Source organism: Rattus norvegicus, chromosome 5 (assembly GCF_021556685.1).
Source record: "Rattus norvegicus strain SHRSP/BbbUtx chromosome 5, alternate assembly SHRSP_T2T, whole genome shotgun sequence".
In the NCBI taxonomy this organism is placed as follows: Eukaryota; Metazoa; Chordata; class Mammalia; order Rodentia; family Muridae; genus Rattus; species Rattus norvegicus.
The window spans coordinates 157,501,277-157,524,254 of NC_141538.1; the positions used below are offsets into that span (position 1 = coordinate 157,501,277).

Here is a 22,978-nt window from a genome sequence, read left to right on the forward strand (position 1 = left end):
CCCTGACACAGAAAACACTATGGTGCCAGCAGCCAGGCGTCACACCAACACTCTAAGCAGAAAGCTGGTTGGTTTTGCGCTCTTCTTGAAAACAAACATGTCCAGTTGGTGCCCCTCCCCGCCAGGCCACCTGGGTTACCATATTGCAGCTCAGGCACCTGCAGAATTCTTAGCCAGGTGTTTCTAGGCTGCAGGTCTGTTTCGGTGTCTAAAATGTGAAGTAGGGGTGTTTGGACACCTTAAAAGTGGGAGCCCCTGTTAAGGGAAGCCCTTGCCCTCCATATGTGGCCTCAGTTCCTCACTGGTGAGATGAGACATTGGACTTGGGATGTAGCAGCTCCCTGTGTAGGTCTGGGTCTCCATCTCGAGTACTAACTATCACCTATTCAGGTCCTGGTATCTACTTTTCACTGGAGAACTATGGCAGTGTTCCCCAACTCCACAGGTTGTCTTCTGAAGGTGGGGATACAGGTAGTTGGTCCAAGACTCTCTCAGCTGATTGCTAACTTTGTGAGTTGGGATCAGCCCCAGCCCAAGTAACTCCAAAGCCAGTTTTCTGTCACACTGCCATGTCCACAACTGCTTCAGGAATAGCTTTTCCTCGTCACTGCAGGTCACCAGCAGATGGCTTGCTCTGAACACAGATACTGCCACCAGAGAAAATGCTGGTAGGCAGCCGCTCGGCGTGCATACACTATGGCTTTTACCTCCCCCTACCACAAGGGTATGCTGATGGGGATGGAGGCAGCTGTGATACCCCACACATGACCCTGAAGCCAAGTGCCAACACCAAGCAGCCACACCAGCCAGCTGGGGCTAGGGGTGAGCTCCAGACACCCTGGGGCTTTGCACTGCTTTTGGCAAGGTATTTTGGGAGTTTGAGGCCCACCCTCCTCTTGGGTCAGTGGCCCTCATCTGGCCAGACACTTTGCTCTGTGATCGGGCGGTTTGTGCCTGCCCCTCTGCTACATGTGTTTGTAGGCCTGTTGAACTGGCAATTAAGGCTCATTAGAGACCCTGTCAATCTTAATGTGCACAGAGCTTGCCTAGGAAAGGCCTCCTGAAAGGCTGGGATGTTGAGCCCAAGGCCTCTGTGAAATTGGTCTCTGCAAATGATTCTAGATGCTTGGTGGGCCACAAGAGAGGTGTGAGCTGCTCTCCCCACACTGCAGACTGCCAGGTCCTGGTGGGCCTATTACCTTTTATGTAATTGAAACCTTCGCCTGAGAGCAAAATTGAAGTTACAGATGGTGGGCAAGTATCAGATGGAGGCCCAGAGTGGGGACCTGACAGCAGGCCACTCTAAGGACAGATGCTGAGTCAAAGAGGAAACTGAGTTGTCCTTAATCTGTGTCGCCCGTCTCTGGAATGTATGGGAATACTTAATTACTATTGACTTGAAGCAAGAGTGGCATTCCCAGTTGAGAACACAGGAGATTTACGTCAGGCTAGAAATGAGTATCCTTCATATAAGCCCTCCCACCCCCAGTGTGAGGAGGGATGTGTGGTTGATGTGTTCTAAACTGAGATCCTCCCGTCTTTGTATAGAGAGAGCCTCCCTGACCTTCCTGCTTGCACACAGTTAGAGAAATCGTTGGTAATTCATTGTATGCTGTATCTTCAGGAAGCTCCCTCTGGCTCCTGAGACCCCTAGGAGATAGTGGTGCACATTTTTCTGTCTCCTGAGTGTGTAAAATAAATCCTGGCCATGTGTCAACCATAGGTGGACATAGCATATAAACAGTAAGCCACCCCACCCCCCAGATTTGGGAGGCGAGAGCTGTACACGCTTTACAAGTCGGAGATGAAATGGGACTTGGATGTCTCCTGGAACTGAGTTGTATGACTGGGGACATCACCCTGCAGCCAGTAAGTTGGTCTGAGTTAGCTGGGTCTTAGTGTCCCCCAAATGTCCAGGTGAGTCCAAGGCCGTCTCACACCCAGGATCCGTTTCCTCAGCTGTTCAGGGAAGACTTTGAAATGCCCCTTGCTCTCAGGGGACACTGCGAACATGCGTTGCCAGTTGCAGATGGTTTTGACTGGTATAATGAGCTTGTTTCCTGAGATTCTGTGGCATGAGAATGGAGATAGAATAGGGCTGGGGGAGCAGTCAGCCAGATGCCTTTCCCTTCCTTGTTCAGCCTGCTTGGGAAGAACTGTGGGCCCCTGGTCAGAAGTGGCCAGCTCTTTGCCCACTGGCTTGTCAGTGGGTAAGTTGTTCTTAGCTATACCCTCTAATGACCTTTCTTGCTCCAGCCCAGGGTGGGCCATGCTGCCCTTGGTGACAAGAGTCACCTCTAGTACTCCCTGAGACTGCAGGGCATGTGACAGAAAGAAGCCTGAGGATGAGTCCAGGAGAGACCAGCATGCTGGAGGCTCTCTGGACTTGGTGCAGACTGCTGGGGGCCATGGAGACTTGCTTCTCCCGCCCTGCTTTACTCAGGGAACACTGCCCAGCCAGTGCAAGGATATTTATGGTCACACTTCTCCCTAAGATACTTGAGTCTTTGGAGATTCACCTTTGACCCTGTGCCTGTCTGGATTACAGAGAACACCCCTGGGCTTATGAGCACCTGGGTTTGCCTTAGTCCACCCCCTCCTGACCGTGACTTGTCTGTTTGGATGCTCTGACATGGTATCCTGGGTTACATTCTTTTTTTTTTTTTTTTTTTTTAAAGATTTATTCATTTATTATATATAAGTACACTGTAGCTGTCTTCAGATACACCAGAAGAGGGCATCAGATCTCTTTACAGATGGTTGTGAGCCACCATGTGGTTGCTGGGAATTGAACTCATGACCTCTGGAAGAACAGTTGGGTGCTCTTAACCACTGAGCCATCTCTCCAGCCCCCTGGGTTACATTCTTATGCTGGCTCTATTCTTTGTCTGTCTCTGTTGAGCCCCTTCTCCGTACTTAAGCTCCAACCACAGCGCATGCTCATGCTGCCGCCTTTGGGGGTTGCTTACTGCACATGCTGAGGTCAGGGGTTGCATGCAACTGAGGGACATGGGTGAAGAAATGGCTTGGATTCTCAGGGTCTGATGTCCTTCATCCACTTCTACAAGGGAATGTTAACAGGCCTGATTGCGAGGAGCATCTCCTGTGGGTAACCACAACTGTTCTGATTGCGAGGAGACTGCAGCTAGAGGACAGAGTTCTAGAATAGACGTCTAGAGCACTGCACACTGGATGCCTCTGAGTGGCAGGCTTCAGTCCACCTTGATGGGTGAGGTCAAAGAAAGCTGAAGCAGGTGGAGACATTGAAGATGGGTAGCAGAGGGAGGGAGCAAGCTGGGCAGAGACTTCATGGGAGCAGATGCACGACTATGCCTTAAACCTAGGCACTGAGCCTAGTGTTGAGTCCACAGTCCCGTGCCAGGCAGTAGCAGGCAGCAGGCACATGCTCAGTTCTCAGATGAAGATCTGCAGTTAGTCACAGCATGGAAACATTGCCTTGAGAGCCTACAGCGTGGGGCCTGCTGGCCTGAGGAGGTCCTGCTAGGTCAGGAGCAGCAACCTTGCACATGGCACTTTTCTGTCATCTGCCTGTGACAGGGATGTGCCTGTCGAGAATCCCAGCTCCTGGTCTTCCCTAGACCCACTTTCTCTTTAAAACAGCAGGACAGCGTTCCTTCTCAGACGTCAAGGTGCCTATGGGTGAAGAGCACTTCCTGGCTTCTCAGCCAGGTGGTCCTCTGTGGCCTTTAAGGGATGGCCTGAGGCTGCTGAAGAGGAGGCATGCGTCATTCTCAGGCGTATATCTAAGAGAAAGTTAGGCTCCCATTGGTTCCTATACTCTCTCCATCCCAGAGACTCCCCAGAGCTCCACAGGCCTTGCAAATCTTCCCCAGTTAAAGGGCTCTTAACTGTGCACAGGGCTCTCTTCCCCTTCTGTGTTAGTGTTTCAGATTCCATCGCTCCAAAATGCTTGTCGCTCAGCAAGTCTCCCAAGTCCCTTTTTGCTTGGGGTCACTTTCCTGCCCTACCGTTGGATTTTATGCTGCTGAATGTATAGCTCAAGAGCCTGTGACCAGGAGGGTCTGATGCTGTCCCCTTAACTTAGATTCTACATTTTGATTGATAAGTTTAAAAACAAGAGCATAAAAGTGAATTGGAGAGAGCTAGGCGTCTTCCAAAGACCAGAGGCAGAAAGTCTTTCTTCTCCAGGGCTGGCAGACTCCGTCCTGGGCAAGGAGTGCCTAGATTGTCTCATAAACAGGCTTGATTTGGGAGACAGGTAAAAGCATTTGGTAAGAGTATAACATGCTCAGTCTCCTTCCCCGGAATGTTTGAACTAGGCCAGGAATGTGGGCTGGGCAGCGGGAGGCAGTTAGTTGTAGGAGGAATTTGGAATTGGGATGCCTGAAGGAGCCAGGGCTTTACCATCTCCCTGCTTCCCTTTAAAATCCATGTGAAGCTGAAGAGATGGCCCAGTTGTTACGAGCACTAGTTGCTCTTTCTTTCAGAGGACCTGGGTTCAAGTCTCAGTACTCACGTGGTAGTTCACAACTGCCTTTAACTCCTGTTCCAAGGAGTCTGACGCCCTCCTCTGGCCTCTGCAGGCACTGTACATACATGATGCACAAACACAACACCCATGCATGTTAAAAAGTATTTGCCAGGAGTGGCACATGTTTTTAATAGCACCTGGAGGCAGCCTGGTCTACAGAGTGAGTTCTAGGACAGCCAAGGCTGTACAGTGAGTGTGTGTCAAAGGAAAGGCAGTGTGTGGGGAATGTGGCTTAGTTAGTGGAGGACTTACCTAGTTAGTATGCATAAAATCTTGGGTTCAACCTCCAGCACTGCATAAATTGGGTGTTGTGGTGCATGCCCATAATCTCAGAATTCAGGACAAAGAAGCAAGAGGCTCACGTGGTCAGGGTCATCCTTGGCTACATAGGAAATCCGAGGCTGACCTGGGCTACGTGACACCCTGGCTGTTTTGTGGTGACTTGGTCTTAGCTGCTTAGCTGCTTGGCACTGGCATTGATGAATGGGTCCCAGTTGAGCATGGAGCTGGGAGAAGCTGGTATGACCACGATGCTCCCTCCTGGCCCACAGGGTATATGTAATTTGTATGTGGTGGGGGGCAGGGCCTCCACAGAGTGCTGTGAGCTTTGGTCAAACTCTGAGAATCCTGTCCTGGGTGACACAGAGATAAGAAAATTATCTAAGCCATGACCATGAAATGTTCAAGGTCTAAAACTGAGCCAGAGCTTACCGACTGCCTGTGTTGGTGGAACCCTAAGATAGAGAAAAGGGTGTGGGGCCACACTCCCGCTCCCTGAGCCTGAAACCCTGTGCTGTACCATGAGTATAACTCAGCAGCTTTGGAGACCATAAGCCGGTCCCGATCTATTCATTTATGTTGTAAAGAGCCGCATCCCCATGGCTTGTCCAATGCTTTGTCTGTGCTGGGCATCTCATCCCCATTTGCTCTGGGCCCTTAGTCACAAGAGCACTAGCCCACTATGGGAGCCATCCAGGGGCAAGGCTACCTTTCCAGCTGTCTCAAAGGCAGGTTGGTGACTCACTTAGCATTTTGAAGTTGGGAAGGGATTTCTTATGTTTCACATGTACACATAATGGTATTAATAATGACCCTACAGGGCAGGGTATTCAAATGAGGTTTATAGTGTCTTTCAGTGAAGAACAGAGGTGGGGCCTGAAGAATAGAGGATCTGGGGCCACACCCTGTTATGTGTGCTGGGGTCCTGCTTGGTGGGTAGTGGGTGCAAATAAGCACTGCTACTCAGTCTCCTTCCCTGTCCTCCCAGCCTGACAGGGTTGGGACAGCTTGCCTTGGCCTTCTGTGACTTGCTGTGGTGACTTGCAGGGGCCATTCTCACACTTGCCTTGGTGGTTTCTTGCTGCAGAGCTGTGTGCAGACCCCCCTCCTGTTTTCCTTATCATTCCTGTCATTCTTTTTTTTTTTTTTTAAGATTTATTCATTTATTATATATAAGTACACTGTAGTTATCTTCAGACACACCAGAAGAGGGCATCGGATCTCTTTACAGATGGTTGTGAGCCACCATGTGGTTGCTGGGAATTGAACTCAGGACCTCTGGAAGAGTAGTCGGGTGCTCTTAACCGCTGAGCCATCTCTCCAACCCCAACCCCATTCCTGTCATTCTTTTTTTTTTTTTTTTTTTTTTTTTTTCAGAGCTGAGGACCGAACCCAGGGCCTTGTGCTTGCTAGGCAAGTGCTCTACCACTGAGCTAAATCCCCAACCCCTTTTCCTGTCATTCTTGTGTTGTCCCTTGACCCCTAGCCTCACCTAGTGTCCTCAGGTTTCTTTCCTGCCCTGGCAGTCCTAAGATGGGTGTCCTGTTGATATGCATCTTCCCATTTCTCGCCTGTTCCCTGGCTGGACCATGCTGTCAGAGAACTGCAGTATATGTTTGTCTGTGGTGGTGGCAACTTCGCCACCTCACCCTGTGCCTACAGCAGGCACTTGGTACTTAGTATATGGAAAGAGCTTCTCGAAGGGTGCTGTAACCCCCAGTTCCTGGTTAGGAGGCTGGCGATGGCAGAGCAGGGTTTGGACCTGTGTTTGATTTCTCATTGTGTACTTTGTTCCGATGCTGGCATGTGTACCTCTAAGAACACTCTTGTTGCTTTCATTGTTTTTTAAGAGCGTAACTTCGGGGCCTTGAGAAAAACAGAAGAATCAGGTTGTAAGCAGAGCCCCCTGCTGGCCATTGGGGTCTCTGGCACCCACCCCATTTGTCTGGAGTGGGACGAGCCAAGACTCTCCCCAGTCACGGGCTCGCCATCACTCATGTGCACCGAGTGGACAGGGTCTGCTTTCGATCCTTATCTTTCCAGTGGCGGGCGCTCAGCCAGCAGGCAGATCAAAAGATGGAATGTGTTCATTTGGCCATTATTTAAAAAAATCAAGGTCCAAAGGTTCACTTCTGAAAGGCAAGGGCGCCAGGGATTAGATTATCCGGGGAGTTGAGCCACTCCGGCTTTTGTGTTTTTTTTTTTTTTTTTTTTTTTTTTTTTAGGGTCCATCTCAAGTTTCTTTTTCTGGTTGAACAATTTTTTTCAACATTAATAACTAATGGAGAAGAGGAAGAGGCAAAGTGGAACCATATGACAGTGCACACAGCCTTGCTTGTGGCCGGAAGCTTCTGATTTGTGTCGCTTTCATGCGATCAGCTGTTGGGTTAGATAGTAGGGAAGTCCGCCATTTGGGCAAGAGCAGCGCTGTGATTTATCTCTCAACCCAGCTGAACTGTGTCCCTGTGCCCTTCCTTAGGCACTGGCTACTGGCCTGTATGGCTTGGGGCAGCTTGTTTCTTAGGCCCTGTGTGCCTCTTTAAAGTAAGGGTCTGTAGGCCAGCAGGATGGCACAGTGGGTAAAAGCATTGCCACCAAGCTGAGGACCTGAGTTCGATTCCCAGGTTCCATGTAGTGGAAGGAGAGAACCAACGCTCACAAGTGACCTCTGACCTCTATATCTACGCTATGGCATGGGCACCTTCCTCAAAGAGTGAGTGAGTGAGTGAGTGAGTGAGTGAGTGAGTGAGTGAGTGAGTGTAGTTTTAAAGGAAAAAAACCAGTCCTGGTGATGAGTAGTAGACTGGATCCCATGGTGACAGACAGTCCTTGGTGATGGAGGTAATAGACTGGATCCCACAGTGAAAGACAGTCGTCTTTTTAATGGTTTATCATCACTGTTGTCTGGTTTTTCTATGTTGCCTCTGTGGATCCTGAACTCAATCATTGAGTCATGTGATCCTTCTGTCTCAGCCCCTGGGTTAGTTTGACTACAGGTATGTGCCACTGTCCTGTCTCTTGTTAAAGCTTTCTTTGCTGTGCTTGGACTGAACCCAAACCCAGGTGAGAATAGTAGTTCCTGCCGCTTGGCTAGTGGCTTCCCTCTGAGCTCTCTGTCCAGAGTGAAGGCAGGGCCTGTCCCAGCAGTGGTATAGCGTTACTATTCCAAGTCACTGGAAATTAACTTGAAGCCTCAGCAGCCTGATTTAGCCAGCACTGTTGGTGTTAGATGGACGTTCTATACAGAAGCTAATGATGGCGGGTAGGTCCTGTGGGCAGTGCGGAGAGCAGCCAAATGCACGAAGTAGACTTGGGTGGCTGGACCTGGTCATTCCGCTCATTTATTGCTGCAAACTCAGGATTCTGACACCCTGAAGAGTGACACAGCCAGGGGCAGGAGTGATTGATAGGCTCTCAGACCTGAGCAGCCTCTTTTCTCTGGTATGCGCTCAGGCAAAGACCCTATGCCTACTCCCCTGGGACCCAAGCTTAGATTGAGAGCCCTCTGCAGCCGACAGGACATGGTGCTTGCCTAGGGGGTCCCCTCATGACTCCCTGGGCACAGCGTTGACCCGGGAGATGGACACAGGCAGGGAAGAATAGGCCCTGCTGGTGGTGTTAGGATAGCCAGCTCAGGAGCAGTCACAGTCCTTGTGCCATCCGTCCATGGGACTCCTGGGGAGAAATGGGAGTCTGGGGTGGGGCTGAAGGAGACATCGGAAACGTGGTGGAGTTTTAGATTGAACAAATAAAGAGCTGTCCTGTGTAATTAATATTCGAGGCATGGTCAGACTGGAATGGTCTTCCTTGTGAATCTGAAATTCACATTTAACTCAGCAGCCTACAGTTTCTGTACCACCAACTCTCAGTGGGGAGGGTTTTTATACAAACTAGCATGTTGAGGAGACAGCTAGTAGGCCAGTGTTGGGAAGGTGGAGGGTGGGCAGGATGGGGGGCAGGACTGACACATGGTGTGTACACACACACACACACACACACACACACACACACACACACACACAGCAGGACTGATACATGGTACACACACACACACAGCAGGACTGACACATGGTACACAGACACACACACACACATGCACACACGCACACACGCACTCACGCACAAGCGTCTGGGGCAGCTGCCATACTGTATAGTCTGTACTTGTTTCCAGTGACAAGCATAGTGTCCTTACTCCAGACCAGATTGTCTTTGATCAGAAGAGGAACTGATGCAAACAGAACTTAAAAGTATGGCCCACATTCAGAACGTGTCTTTCAGGGACCTGAGCAGTCAGAGCCAGCCAGCCGTGACCCATCCTAGGTACTTGTGTGCTCTCAGGCACATCCTGTGTCCTGCAAGATCTCTGTAGCTTTCCATGGTGTGCTGCCACGGTGGGGCTCGGTTGAGTGTGTGTTCTTCTGTGGTTGCTAGGGACTTGTGGGCTTGCACAGTCCAGGGTCAGCCCTTCAGGGTGCCTCGTCTCCGTGGTTTGCCTGGTTCTGTATTCCTGTCGTTGCCGTGGAAGGCTGGGCTTGGGCTTCAGTGTGGTGTGAGGTTATTTGTTCCTTTTGCTGCTTACTTGAGACTCTGAGAATTGAACTGAGGACCTCATGCACAGCAGGCAAGCACTCTACCACTAAATCATCTTCCCAGATGTCTAGTTCCTCTTAACTCAAGGTCTTAAGTATTCGAGTATGCTTGAAACTCACTCTACAACCCAGCCAGTCTTTGGTCTTAGGATCCTCCTGCCTCAGCCTTCCAAGTATTTAGGCTTACAGAACTGTGCCACCAGGCCTGGTCACAGTGATGTGGAACTCATGGACTCAAATCTTTGTCTTCCCTCAGCCTCCTAAGCTTCTAGGATTACCAGTGTACATAACCGTGCCAGCTAGAAATGGAGCCTCTCCTGGCAGCTCCCATTGTCTTGCCAGCTTGGCTGGCGAAGGAGCTCTGTCTTCCCAAGCATCCCTCAGCATCTGCCATCAGAAGCAGCAAGGTGCACTGAGGTACAGAGGGCTGGAACTGCTACCCAGTATTAGCAGACAGCCAATAGAGTCCACACAAAGAGGACTTGACAACTGCATGAAGACCCCAGTAGCAGCCCAGTGGCTCGAATGGATCTTTGGTGGCAGGCTACAGCACGAAGGGTAGCACACAGCTGCCAGAGTCATTTCACTGGGCCAAAAAAATACAGCAAGTGCCTCAGACCCAGCTAGGGTGTCCCAGGTGGAGGACTCTAGCTATAACTGAGCTGCAGTGGGGGCTGGGAGGAGCTTGGTACCATTGCTGCTCACTGTCCTTAGGGACCAGAGTGACAGGCTGAAGGAGCTTGGGAGTCACCTAGCCCAGGATTGGATTTCTGTATTCCCTGCTGACTGTTGATGTGAGTCTTGGGCAGCTTTAATGACTCGGTCTCAGCTCTGTAATCTAGAAGTCCTTGGTTACCCACTTCATGCCCTAGTCTGAGCGTTTAGGCCAAGAGCATACTTTGTGATACCTGGCTTCACGTCCCACAGGCATTTAGAGGTAACAGAGAGGGGTGTCGCCAAAGCTAACTTTGGAAATGACCTTGCCTGTTGGTTGGGTGAGTGCACGGGTGCATGTGGACCAGGTTCTGAAGACAAGCACACCATGCTTGGGCTGGAGGTGTGTGCTTCTCCTTGGGGACCGATGTATGTGTAAGAGTTGGACCATCCCATGGAGCAAGAGGTGCTTCAGTGCCAGGTAGCACTTTGTACACTGGACTGTGATGTGGATGGTAGCATGCAGCGTCAGAGCCTGGTTGTCCTAGTAGTGCTGGCCTTTGGGAGGGACACGTGATCTGAGCTGCATGGCCCCCTCTGTTAGCAGCCCCTCTTCTGGTAAATGATGAGGCTCTGAGATGAGAAAGTCAGGACGCGGAGACAGTGTAGAAATGACTCGAACAGAAAAGCATCCACTCTGCCAGGATCCCCTCCTGGAGACCAATGTTTGTGTTGGGAGGAGGCAGCCCTGGTCTGCTCCCCCAAAGGCTGTGGTAGGAATTGATTGACAGCACCTTATGACTTGTTCCAGCCCACCAAGCTGGGCCACCAAGCTGTTTGCCCTCCGCTCTACAGGTGAGTGGACTGTGCTCTGTGTGGAAAGCGTGTGGACATCCACCTCTGTAACAGACACAGCCGGCTAGGAACGGCCTGGTAATGCTTGGCCTGAGGCCTGGAAAGAGCTGGAAACTCCACCCGGCCGGCATGGGAGCCTGTGGGAGTTCTCCAGAGCCCCGTTATTCTTTGAGTTCTTCACATTCCTGTGTATTTGAAGTGTTTGCCTTCTTCTCAGAGCCTGAGCTGGTATTTTGTCCACCAGAGACCAATACCCAGCACACACATCCTCATACTCACAGACCACCCTGGTGGTCAGGTAATTAAAGCCACACCCGGCTTTGGAAAGACTGCGTTGGAAGTCACGCTCCACAACATCTCATGGCCAGGTTTCTTTATAGAGAAACATGGTTGGTGTTGGGCATATGTGGAGAGTAACAGACAGATTCCGAATTTTGGCAGGGCACTACAAGCCAGATGTTAACCTGGTCCTGAATTGGGAGTTATTTTAATGACATTTCTCCATGTCCTCTCTTTCTGCCAGGTCCCCAGTCTGTGTGAAGATCTCCTGTCTTCTGTTGACCAGCCCCTGAAAATTGCCAGAGACAAGGTGGTGGGCAAGGACTACCTTTTGTGTGACTACAACAGAGACGGGGACTCCTATAGGTGAGCTCCCACATTGTAGCGCTCACCTCACAGCATGGGTAGCCCATCCACACATCTGTTTGTCCTTCTTTCTCCTCCTCTCAGCTGTCCATCTGACCCACTAACGGGCATGTGTGGGTACCTTCCTTGAGCATCAGAGAGAAGAAGGTCTTGGTGCCGTACAGTCTAATGGAAGAGCCGTGTGGTTTCAGGGTCAGCTGCCCCGATAGGGTGGTGCGTCCTTCCTTCCTTCCCTTCTCTTTTCCTTTGCCATCACCATGTGGCCAGTTGACATTGGTCCCTACCCAGGAAAACACGTCTAGTAGCTGATGAGTAGCTGTGCTGTGATGCAGTCAGTCAGTTCAAAGCTGGCTGGGGGCCTTAGAGGAGCCTAGAAGAATCTGTGGTCCAACTCCAGAATGACATGGTGTAGGACATGGTCCTGGGTTAGATGTTTTTAATAGACTAACTATCTATTTTGAGATGGTCCCACTATATATCCATCCCTTGCTGGCCTGGAACTCCCTTTGTAGACCAGACTGGCCTCAAATGCATAGAAGTCCTCATGCCTCTGTCTCCTGGGTTCTGGGATTAAAGACCTGTGCCAACACACTTGGGATCATTTGTTTCAAGTTTCCCAGTGTGAGAATCCCAGAACACCGCAGGACTTCCTGGGGATGAGCACACTGGGTTTGGGCTTATTAGAGACCACACTACCAGGGTTCTTTTTGGAGAAACAGGGAAGGGGACCAGGAAGAGCAGTATGGACTCTCAACCAGCACTGTTCCTACTGGGAGCAATGAGACTTTGGCAGTGCCTTGTCATCTCTGTCATTTCTACAGAATAGAAACTGTAGTGGTCATTCAGCCAGCACAGCATACAGAAGCATCGTGAGTGTTACCTGTGTTGCAGGTACTGCTCACAGCTCTTTTCTGGAGTCTGTTTTGTGAGGAATGCAAACGGCTACTAATGTTAGGCACGAGCATCAGTCATACAGATTGCAAACATATTGCTACAGAGAACAGAGCAAGAGAGAGAGGCAGGGTGGATAGCCAGTGGGGGCTTGGTCACAACTGTGCTCTAGAATGAGTTGTGGAGTCTGCACAAGTTAGGAACTTCCTGGGTCCCCAGCCCTCGGTGGAGGTAAGCTCACTGGTGTCCAGAAGGCTATGACAGCAAAAGAAAGGTCAGAGGCACAGCAGGGCCTGTAGAATAGGGGCCTTGAAGGCCAGGCTGATGCTCTCACACACTGCAAGTATGGGGTATCCTTTGTTTGAAACTAAGAGAAGGAAAACTGGCGGTGGTGGTGGCCCCTTCTACTTCCAGTGGAGGTTAGTTAGGGAATGGCAGGGCCTGAGCCTGGGACTGAGGACAGATGGGTGGAGCTTGGAAGCAGAATGACAGCTGGGAGGTATGGTCGCTGTCTGCAGAAGGACAAGTCCTGACTCTGAATGTGGAATGGCCACTGGGCAGGTGTGGCATGGCAGGTCTGAGAGCTGGCACCAGGCAGGTCCCCAGCAGGTGCACAGGGGCAGCCCTTGAGGAAACTTCTGTGAAGGTGATAAGCAAGCCTGCCACAGGCCACAGTGAAAGCCCTCACGAGGCATTGGCTCCATTCGGGCTTTCCTGGGAAAGATACCATTGAGACTCAGTAGCCACTGGTTCTGCTTTGTTTGTTTTTAAACCTGAAGCTCCAGGTAAGAAAGCTGCTGTGCAGGAGTGCAGGGAAGGACAGCATGAACTCCATCTTGTGCACCCCTCCCTCAAGGGCTTCAGTCCTTCCAGAGTACCCTTAGGCCCCACCCCTGCTCCCCAGACATCAGAGGGGTTCGGGATGGGAGCCTCACAGGGGAGCAGAGGGTAAGGAGAAAGCTTGACTCCCCTCTCCCCTTCTGGATCTGAAACTTCAAGGTCCTCTGATTTTCTCCACACATTTCCATCCTGTGTTTGATCGTTTGCTTAAATAAGATCCTTATGGTGAGGCCGCTGCCAGCCGCGCTGCTTGAACCCTGTTAGCTGAAACAAGAAGCCTTCTGGGGAAATGAAAGCCCTGGCTTTTGAAACCCAAGCATTCCTGTCCATCTGTCTTTTCTCAAATGGCCCCCATTTAAGCTCTTAAATGTGTTCTGAGTGCCCCTTCCACTAAGAATATTCTGGGTAATGTTATGATTTTTCCCCTAGCTACAATTACCCTGGCTCCAGGCCTAACGGCTTGAAATGCCGTTGTAGTCTGTGAGGCAGGAGGAATGTGTAACACACTTACAGACCTCTTAGGTCTGCGTGTGATGGGTGCTGTGTCCTAGCGGGTTGCTTTGTTTTTAGTTTTGCTTTAAAAACTTTAACCACATTAGCGTGTGTGTGTGTGTGTGTGTGTGTGTGTGTGTGTGTGTGTGTGTGTGTGTGTGTGTGTGTGTGTGTGTGTGTGTGTGTGTGTGTGTGAGAGAGAGAGAGAGAGAGAGAGAGAGAGAGAGAGAGACTTATAGAGGTTAGAACCTGAAGGAGCCAGTCCTTCCACCGTGTGGGTCCTGGAGATGGAACTCAGGTTGTCAGGCTTGGCAGCAAGTGCCTTTGTCTGAATTATCTTGCAGGCTCAGGGTTGCCTTTTGAAAAGAGCCATGGGCTGGGTCGTCTATGCCATGTGAAGGAGATGGCGTGAAGAGGGGACTTGCCCTACTTACAAGTAGGCCAGGAGGTTCTCAGAGGAAGCAGGGTGGGTCCAGGTCACAGTCCTGGGTTCTTGCCCACTGTCCCACAGTGGGAGAGCCCAGCCTCACTGACGTGTAAGTAGTGCAACTGCCTGTACTGACCTGTCAGCTGGCCTTGGAGCTTCTCCTTCCTTCCTGTCCTCGCCGTCCTCCTGCCTTTGTGTTTTGGAGATAAGGTCTAGTTATATAGCCCTGGCTGGACTCAGACTTGACCTTCCTGCACCCGTCTCACAAGGGCCAGGACCACAGCCACGCACGGCCACCCCAGCTCCCTTTGACTCCCTGTCTGAGGGAGCCTGCGGAGTTTGTCAGAGTGCTGTGAAGGCAGACACCCCACAGACCCTCTTTGTCAGAGTCTTGAGCTAGTGCTGGTCTTGGGGTCCTGTTCCCCCAACTCTGTTGGGAGTAGTGGGTGGGCTTGAACTTGAACCTAGGCACCTAAACAAGGAAAGGTTTCTAAAGGCTGTGCTCAGGCTGGAGAGGTAGCTCAGCGGTTAAGAGCACTGGCTGCTCTTCCAGAGGTCCTGAGTTCAATTCCCAGCAACCACATGGTGGCTCACAACCATCTGTGATGGGATCTGATGCCCTCTTCTGGTGTGTCTGAAGACAGCCACAGTGCAGTCACATACATTAAGTAAATAAATATTTATTTATTTTTTTAAAAAAGGCATTTCTTTGGATAAGTGCATTTGTAGCCTGAAGCCCTACACAGCAGCTTGGCCCCCACTCTATGCTTTGCACCGTCCCTGAGAACACTGTACCTCTACAGCCACCCTGAACACCTAGCTTCCTTTCATTGACTCACAGCTAGACTGGGAACCAGGAAGAGACATCTGTGTGGACAAGGTGGGGGGTGAGGGGCCTTGAGCATACTTTTCCTCTCTCAATGTTAATCCCAGAATGAAAAGGTGTGGGCCTTAATGATGCCTGGGAGAAAGGAAGGCCGCATGAGTCCCTGTGGTAGGAACTTCCGGGCATGTTCATCCTCACGGCATAGGGCTTCTCTCCAGGTGCTCACACCTCCTCCCCTGCCGTAGACTCCCTCACTTGTTGAAAACTTCACTTTATTGTCTGTGTGGATGTTTTACATGCATGTATGTCTGTGTACTGGGTGCACGCCTTGTGCCTCTGGACACCAGAAGAGGATGGTGGATCCATGGAAGTGGAGTTACAGGATGTGAGCTGCCATGTGGGTGCTGGGAATCAAACTTGGGTTCTCTGGAAGAGTAGCAGTGCTCTTAATGGCTGAGCCATCTCTCCAGCCTCCCCCAACCTCTCTTGTAAGTTCTTTGTGAAGATGCAGCCTGAGCTCTCCACCCTTGGGAACTAACAAGGAGACCTTAAAACACCTCCCATTGCCTTCGGTGACTGAAAGTTCCCCTGGTGTGGCGAAAAGCGTTTTTAAAACGCAAGTCTTTGGGTTGGGTCTCTTTACATCACATGGAGCCAATGCCTCGTGAGGGCTTTCACTGTGGCCTGTGAGCTTAGGCCCGTGTATTGGGAAGGGGCTGTGTTCCTTAAGGAGCCAGGCACTCCATTTCCTGGTGCCCAGGCTTACTGCCTGCTTCTGTAACTCATAGCCATCTTCTTATTACTTAGTGTCTGAGGCCTGAGGAGCCTCTAGCAAGTCAGGGAGGCGAGGGGCACCAGCTGACCACTTTGAGCACAAAGGAATCAGGGAAGCACTAGTATTTGTGCTGCCTGCCATTCTCTCTGTTGGTTCCTCGAAGTAGCCCACGCTAGCAAATGGCAGCCTTGTTTCCCGCAGGAGGAAGTGAGGCGTGGAGCTCAGGTGTTCGCTGCATTGGTCTGCTGGCCTCTGAGCCTTTGCTTTGTAAGACTCCCAAAAGCCTCCTTGTGACTTGGCCCTGAACTTCAGGCCGCTGAGCTGGGGCTGAGTGTCTCTGGGATGAGTCATAGAGCTGTCTCCTTCCTTCTTTCCTTGCAGGTCACCATGGAGTAACAAGTATGACCCTCCTTTGGAAGATGGGGCCATGCCATCTGCTCGGCTCAGAAAGCTGGAGGTAGAGGCCAACAATGCCTTCGACCAATACCGAGACCTGTGAGTGGCTCTGCACGCTAGCTCTGGGGGCTTTTCTGGGGGAGAATCGTGTAGGAGAGTTTGCCTGGGCTAAGCTCTCTTCCTTGGCTCTACTGCCTGGTCACGTAGCTTGCTAAAAGTTAGAGCTACCTGATGCAGACATGACCATGTTACTCTGTTACGGTTCCATTGTGGCAGGTAAGTGGGAGAGCACCTACTGTGTGTCTGACACAGGGTAGGTATTTTGCACTCTATCTCATATCTTCGCTCTTTGAGTAACAGTAAGGTTTTGGATGCCACAGTGGCACAGTCAGCATGAAGTGCTCACACACAGAGAATAAGGAGTTTGTCCAGGCCAGGGGCAGAACTAAGACTCAAACACCGCTGATCAATCACAAACACACGGTTAAAGTGTGGCCTCTCTGTGAAGCTCAGGCTGACTGAATTTGTGACAGGTGTGTGAGAACACAGCACAGCTCTTAGCCACTAGAGCTCTGTTTGACCTGGAGCTCAGACCCGTGCTGACTGTCCAGTTGCCACGGCACAGTGAACTGAGGTCTCATGCAGTCTTTTACCCTTCCCTCCTTCCTTCCTTTGGTGCATGTGTGTGAGGGATGCATAGGTGTGTTTGTGTGTGCGTGTACATGTGAGTGTGGGTGCATGCACACATGGAAGTCAGAGGTCAGTCCTGAGCGTCCTCCACGGTTGCTCTCCATCTTCCTGAAGCAAGCTCCCCGTTCGGCAGGCCTCACTGGCCATCAAAACTCGGGTCCCCATGTTTCATCCCCATGAGTAACTCAGTGTGCCTCTTTCAGCTCCTTTACCCTCTGATTTTGCACATCACCATGGCCCATGAATACTAGGCCATTTAGCTGGGACTCTTTTGAGGAAGGGCTCCAGGGAAGGCTGTGCTCAGTCAATAGAATCTCATTTTAAATCAAGTTCTGTACTGGATGTGTGGTAGTACGAAGTCAGTTCAAATCCCCTGTGTGCGACAAGGGTTGACACTCCCGGGAAATGCCACATCAGGTTTGCAGGGTGCAGAAGGCTGAGCTTGGTTTTGCCTTTTTGTATTTGACCTTACAAGATGGGAAACTCACCTCTTAAGCCCTGAGATGGGTGGGATTTGACCCTGCATCTCTACATTGCTCAAGCCTGGTCTAGCATAGAGGCAAGAAAATTGAAATGAGAGAAACGGTGCCCCTGGAGTTCGTGGGCTATGGGCTGCTCTCTCCGGTCTTGCGTCAGTTTGCTGTGACACATTTGGGGGAGAGAGGTTCCTTCTCAGTCAGACAATGGTCCTCAGGAAGCCACCAGCATATGGTCCTAAACATTTCAGTGCTCCCCAACACACACACACACACACACACACACACACACACACACACACACACACACACACCTTGTCTGCATAGCATCTTTGTCTCGGTGCCCTGCATGGTGAGGCTTTTTACATTCGAAGCCTTTTAATGAAAAGTTACAAGGTTCGCTTGAGGAGGATGCAGAGATCGAGAGAGCTGGGATTCAAATCTCCTACAGTTTAACATCTGCACAACCATTACTCTCTCAGTTAAAATGGGGTTTTGTGTCTAAGGGGCCTCACGTCTCCTGCTTTGCCCTTTTGGGGACCGCTCCTGCAGTGGTGCTAAAAGCCTGCTCTGCCTTCATCTGCAGTCCGCTCTCCGATTCCATCTGGCCATAAAAAAGCAGCTTCAAATAAGTGAGTTCTTAACCCGGATGTCCAGGTGGAGGCAGGTTTCGTGTTGCAGTGATACTGAGAGTAAGACAGTGGTCATACGTCACTAATCGGTGACCATGAGTGTGGTCACTTACAGGAATGAATTGACACATTCAGACGTACAGAGTAGTTCACTAGCCAGAACGTGGCCAAACCAAGGGGACAGTGTCATCCTGCTGTCCTTTGCTTTCTGTGGCTGTGATAGAACACTGACTAAAGCCAACTTGGGAGGGACCAGTTTATTTGTCTTGTGGGTTGTCGTTAATCACTGAGGGAAGAAGCAGACCATGGAGAATCGCTGCTTACTGGCTCTGTTTTTGTGGCTTGCTCAGTTAACTTTCTTACATAAGCCAGGACGTCTTCTGAAGGGTGGCACTGCCCGCAATGGCCTGGGTTCTCCCACCACTTCCACATCAGTCATTAATCGAGAAAATGTCCCCCAGACTGTCCTGTGGGCAGGTCTGATGGAGGCAGTTCCTCAGCTGAGGGTTCCTCTTCCCAGGTGATGACTATGTTGTGTCAAGTTGATAAAACCTAATCAGGACAGATTGTCACCCAACTCCAGAGTCCTTCCTTCATATAGATGCATATATGCAGGCAGCAGGTATGGGGAGAAGAAACAGTAGCAGACATTTTTTTTTTCTTTTCTTTTTTTCGGAGCTGGGGACCGAACCCAGGGCCTTGTGCTTACTAGGCAAGCGCCCTACCACTGAGCTAAATCCCAAACCCTAGTAGCAGACATTTAAGTAAGTCGGTATCAAGTAGGGGACAGCAAAGTAGTGACTCACTCACTACCTTTCCAGGAGGCAACTCTAGAACTGAAGACTAATGTCCAAAGTCTGGGTAGGCAGAGGAGCTCTGGTACCAGTGTTCCCAGGCTGCCACCCTGGACGTGCACACACCTTGTCTCTGAAATCAGAAGCAGATTTGAAAGCCTGTTATATTTCATAGCCTTGCACAGCTTTGAAAATGTCTCACAGACACCTTAGAACTTTCTGGAAAGACAGCCCTCACCGAGTGTCGGATGGAAGTGGGCAGTGCCTCTCTGCAGTGTGTCTCGGGTCTCCACATGTGAAGCTGCTCCTTCAGAGCCCATGGCGACCGACGGCCCAGCCTCATCCAGTCCTTTGAGGCGGTTTAAATTTGGTTGCAAGGGTGGTTCTGAGTAGTCATAGGCATGGACACCTGGGTGTACCTCCCTCAGTGAAGTGGTTCCCACGTCTTTGGGCTGCCATTGAGGGCCAGGTCTAGATACAGACCACAGCCTGCCCTCTGCTCCTCTGGCCCTGCTTGTCTCCTAGCTCAAGCAAGGACACTGCCGTGAGGCTTGGTTGGCCACAATGGCCAGAAACTCTCTTCTGTCACTTAGTAAGGCTCTAAAAGGGTAATAGGATGAACCCTTCCTGCTCCGGGTGCCCAGAGCTCCAACTCCTGCTGGGCCAGAAGAGGGGGCCAGTACAGATGCTCTTAGGACAGGAAGGTCCCCCTGTAAGGGCAGCTTCTCTCTGTGTGACTGGAGTCGAAGCTCACTGCAGGGAAAGTTGGGGAATTGTCACATGGGTCCTACCATTGACTATCATCAGAGGCTAAGGAATTTCCCAAGAACATATGAGAGGACTTACATGAATGGATCCACCCCATTTCTGGAGCAAATATTAAGAAAAAAATATATTTTTTTTCTCATTTCTTAAGTACTGTAGTTTGCTCAACCCCCATTCTCGTCCTCGGGGTGTTTGTGTAAGTCAGTGGCCCTGGAACGGGAGCCTTCCTGCCAAGGCTTTGGAGCAGAGGTCTCGGGTATGTAGGAGACCTTGGTGTGGCCCTGAGGGGTTTTCCCATTGTTGCCAGGGTGGTGCAGGGGTGGCAAGCCATGTCTTTCTCTCCTCATTGCTGCTCCTTCCTGCCACTGTCCTGTGCCACAAGAAGACTTGGTTGTCGCCCTGTGAGAGAAGCTGTGGAACTCTCTGGGATGACTGCACTTGCCTTTTCTTCATGTTGGCAAACAGACCAAACACACAGGTCCCTCTGGGAGGAGACATCCTACCCAAGTGCCAAACTGTCTTCTGACAGTCCAAGAAGCAGTCTGGCTTCAGGTCCACTGGAAATACACGGATCTTCAAGCAAAGCCACCCCTTCCTGAAGGAAAAGGAACAGTTGAACATCTGGCACCTCTAAGCAGGCCAGGCCCCTGCTGTTCCCAGGAAGGCTGAGTAATTGAAGCCACTGTGCCCTGGGTGGGGTCTGTAAAAGCAGACCTGTCTTCAACTTGTGACAGTCCCCAGTATTCAGAATTCTTGGATGATGGTAAGGTATAGAGTAGAGACCAGGCTTGACCTAAACTCAAGCCTTTGACTACCTTCCTAGCATATGAGGGACTTTGATGGTCCTTGTGGAGAACACCGGGCTTCTACCTGGCATATGAGGAACACAGGGGCTTCTGTGAACCACAGGAGACTCATGCTCGTGTACTCTCCTAATACTGGGAAAGCCGTGCTGGCCCTACATACAGGAGTCTCAGTACATTCCAAACAGAATGTAGGGGTCCCGACGCCATGGCTTAGCTGCCCATGAGACCATGTGTACAGCATCAACACTGTGTGCATATGGCCATGGTCACCTGCTGTAAGCCTGTGACCTTGTCCTTATTCCTAGAAGCTCTCTTTAGAAGATGAAGGAGTGGGCAGGAAGTGTGCTGGGCTGCCTCAGCCCAGACCAACTCTTTCAGAGATGGGGTGTTCAGTGCCTCCCTGAGGGTTCTCTGCCATGAGACCCAAGGAGAGACTAGATTCTATCTTCAGGCCCCAGCTTTGATCCCGAGTCTGTAAAGACCTTTGACTTTGTAGGGAATTGGAGGTAATCACCCACACATGGAATCTGTCTGGGCGGAGTGCCGGCTGGGGCCAGGGTGGCTGCCTTGCAGGCCCTCTGGCTTGTATCTCCCATGGGGGTTTAGCGCACACGCAGGCTTGTAACCATTTCCCAATTAGGGATAAAGGGCTAGGGCTAGCCGTGCGCAAGGTGGACATGGGCAAATAGGACCTAGGGACCAAGGTGGGGTGCTGTCTGACTGCCTTTGAAGTCCCTTGGTTCCTACTTTCCCTGCTCCCTGTCCCTCCCCACTATACCTCTTCAGCCTTCCCTTCCCTCCATCATCCCATCCCCACTCCACCCTCATTTACTGTCCTGGGCAGGATAATCCCAATGATTTCCCCTTCTTGGAGACCTGTGACAGCAGTGCCCAGACAGCTAGGCTTTGGATAGAGCTGGTTTGTGACACTGCACAGAAAATGCCAGGTGTGCTCGAGTGAGGTGCCAACTGCTCTAGGTACTTCAGTCCTGTCACTTCTACTCTCCCCCAAGTCCCAAGGAAGTTTTCTGTCTTCAGTGGTACAGCCAACCCCACGGAGAGAATGCTCGAGAGCAAACTCATGGACCCGTCTTGTCCAGCTTACAGTCAGAAGGTCAGCGCATGGCCTGAGACCTCACTCTGGGGAGGAGCTTGGAAGTGAGCGCTCCGGTGCGGGGCAGTGGCTCCTCACTGCTGACGACAGGGCCTTCTCGCTAGCCAGAGCAACCACAGGAGGCTGCTAGGAGCCCAGCTTCATCTCCTTGATCTTTCAGGTTCTCAGAGAAGACAGGGACCTGCCCTATTCCAGCTCTGTTTGGATCTGGGCTGGCCTCTGGTTCTGCCCCAAACCAGATGTTCTGACTGAGAAGGGGGGCTGGCACCACTGGCCTCTGGAGCTGATTACTCCCATCTGGACCAGACATCTTGCCCTGTGCTCTGCGATCCTTGGCTCTTAGCTCAGAGCAGATAATACCTTCAAACATGCGGTTGCAATTTATTGGCCTTATAAGTTAATTTTAGGGGGTGTGCAATTGATTGAAATCAAAACTTAATGAAGGCCAGAGTCTGGGGGTCCTGGATCAGTGTGGGAAGGAGCCCTGTGTTCTTGCTTTGTCTGGGGTCTGAGAAGATCTTCAAACGCTATAATTAGCTTTTCTAATCAACCCTGCTTTCCTGGAAGAACTTTACAGAGTAAACCAGGGTTGATGTCCCTGTGGCAGTCCCAGAAGCCCAGGAGCCTCTGCAGGAGTAGTCGGGGTGCTTGGTAGATGGCCTTTCCAGGCTCCCTAATTCCTGTTCCCAGGATTTGACATCTAAGCACCCCTGGCCCAGCAAGGAAAGGAGGGAGAGCAACACATTTGTATGCTAAAGCCTGTCACCTTAGTGTCCTAGAACCCCAAAACTACATTCCCCTGGGCTGTGTGCTGTAAGGTACAGCCCTCCTGGATGGCACTCAGGGCCCACTCCTTTGGGACAGTTGGAAGTGACAGAGAGAAGTTCCCTGGGGAAACCCTGCAGAGTTGAGAAGCCATGTTGGAGCTGAGGATGGCCTCCTGTCTCGAGGTTCAGGCACCACTGTGAAATCATCATCCCATTCCATGAGTCCATGGAGGGTGTGCTGGGGGTCGACCTGGCTCCTCTCTACCCTTCCTCACTGAGTAACTTGGGTATAAAGTTGGCTTCCCATGACACACACTTAACTCTGCAGTTACCATGTAGAGCCCTTCTGAGTGTCTGAGAGGGGTATGGGGCTATTTCAGTGGTGGCCTTGTCACAGGGACAGCTGTGCATCAGTGCCACAGGCCAAGCTGTGCTTAGCCAACACCCACATAGCAAGGCATCAAATAAATGTCTGGGAGCTAAAGTTAGTGATTCTTGTGAAATCTCCCTTGGGGTACAGCGAGGACACAGGCAGGCACTGATGGTTCCTATCATGGTAGCTGGAGCGGCTGTTCAGCAGTCATTTATAGAGAGCATCCCATGGTCTAGGCCAGGCTTTGTACATTCAGCCAAGATAGTGCCAGACCCAGCCCTGCCTCACATGGCTCCCACCCAGTAGGCTGAAGAAGCAGAAACAGGACCAAGACAGACAAATGGGCAGATGCCTGCACCATCTTGTAAGTACTGAAGAT

General features: G+C 51.1%; 1 protein-coding gene across 10 annotated transcripts in view; it reads left to right on the forward strand.

The window, feature by feature from the left end:
• Capzb (capping actin protein of muscle Z-line subunit beta) overlaps positions 1–22,978 on the forward strand; it is a 100,287-nt gene that overhangs the window by 54,432 nt on the left and 22,877 nt on the right. For all 10 annotated transcript variants that reach the window (NM_001436734.1, NM_001436731.1, NM_001005903.2 and 7 more), the window contains 2 exon segments: positions 11,414–11,535; positions 16,168–16,281. In NM_001436734.1, the coding sequence (NP_001423663.1) occupies positions 11,414–11,535; positions 16,168–16,281 (236 nt within the window).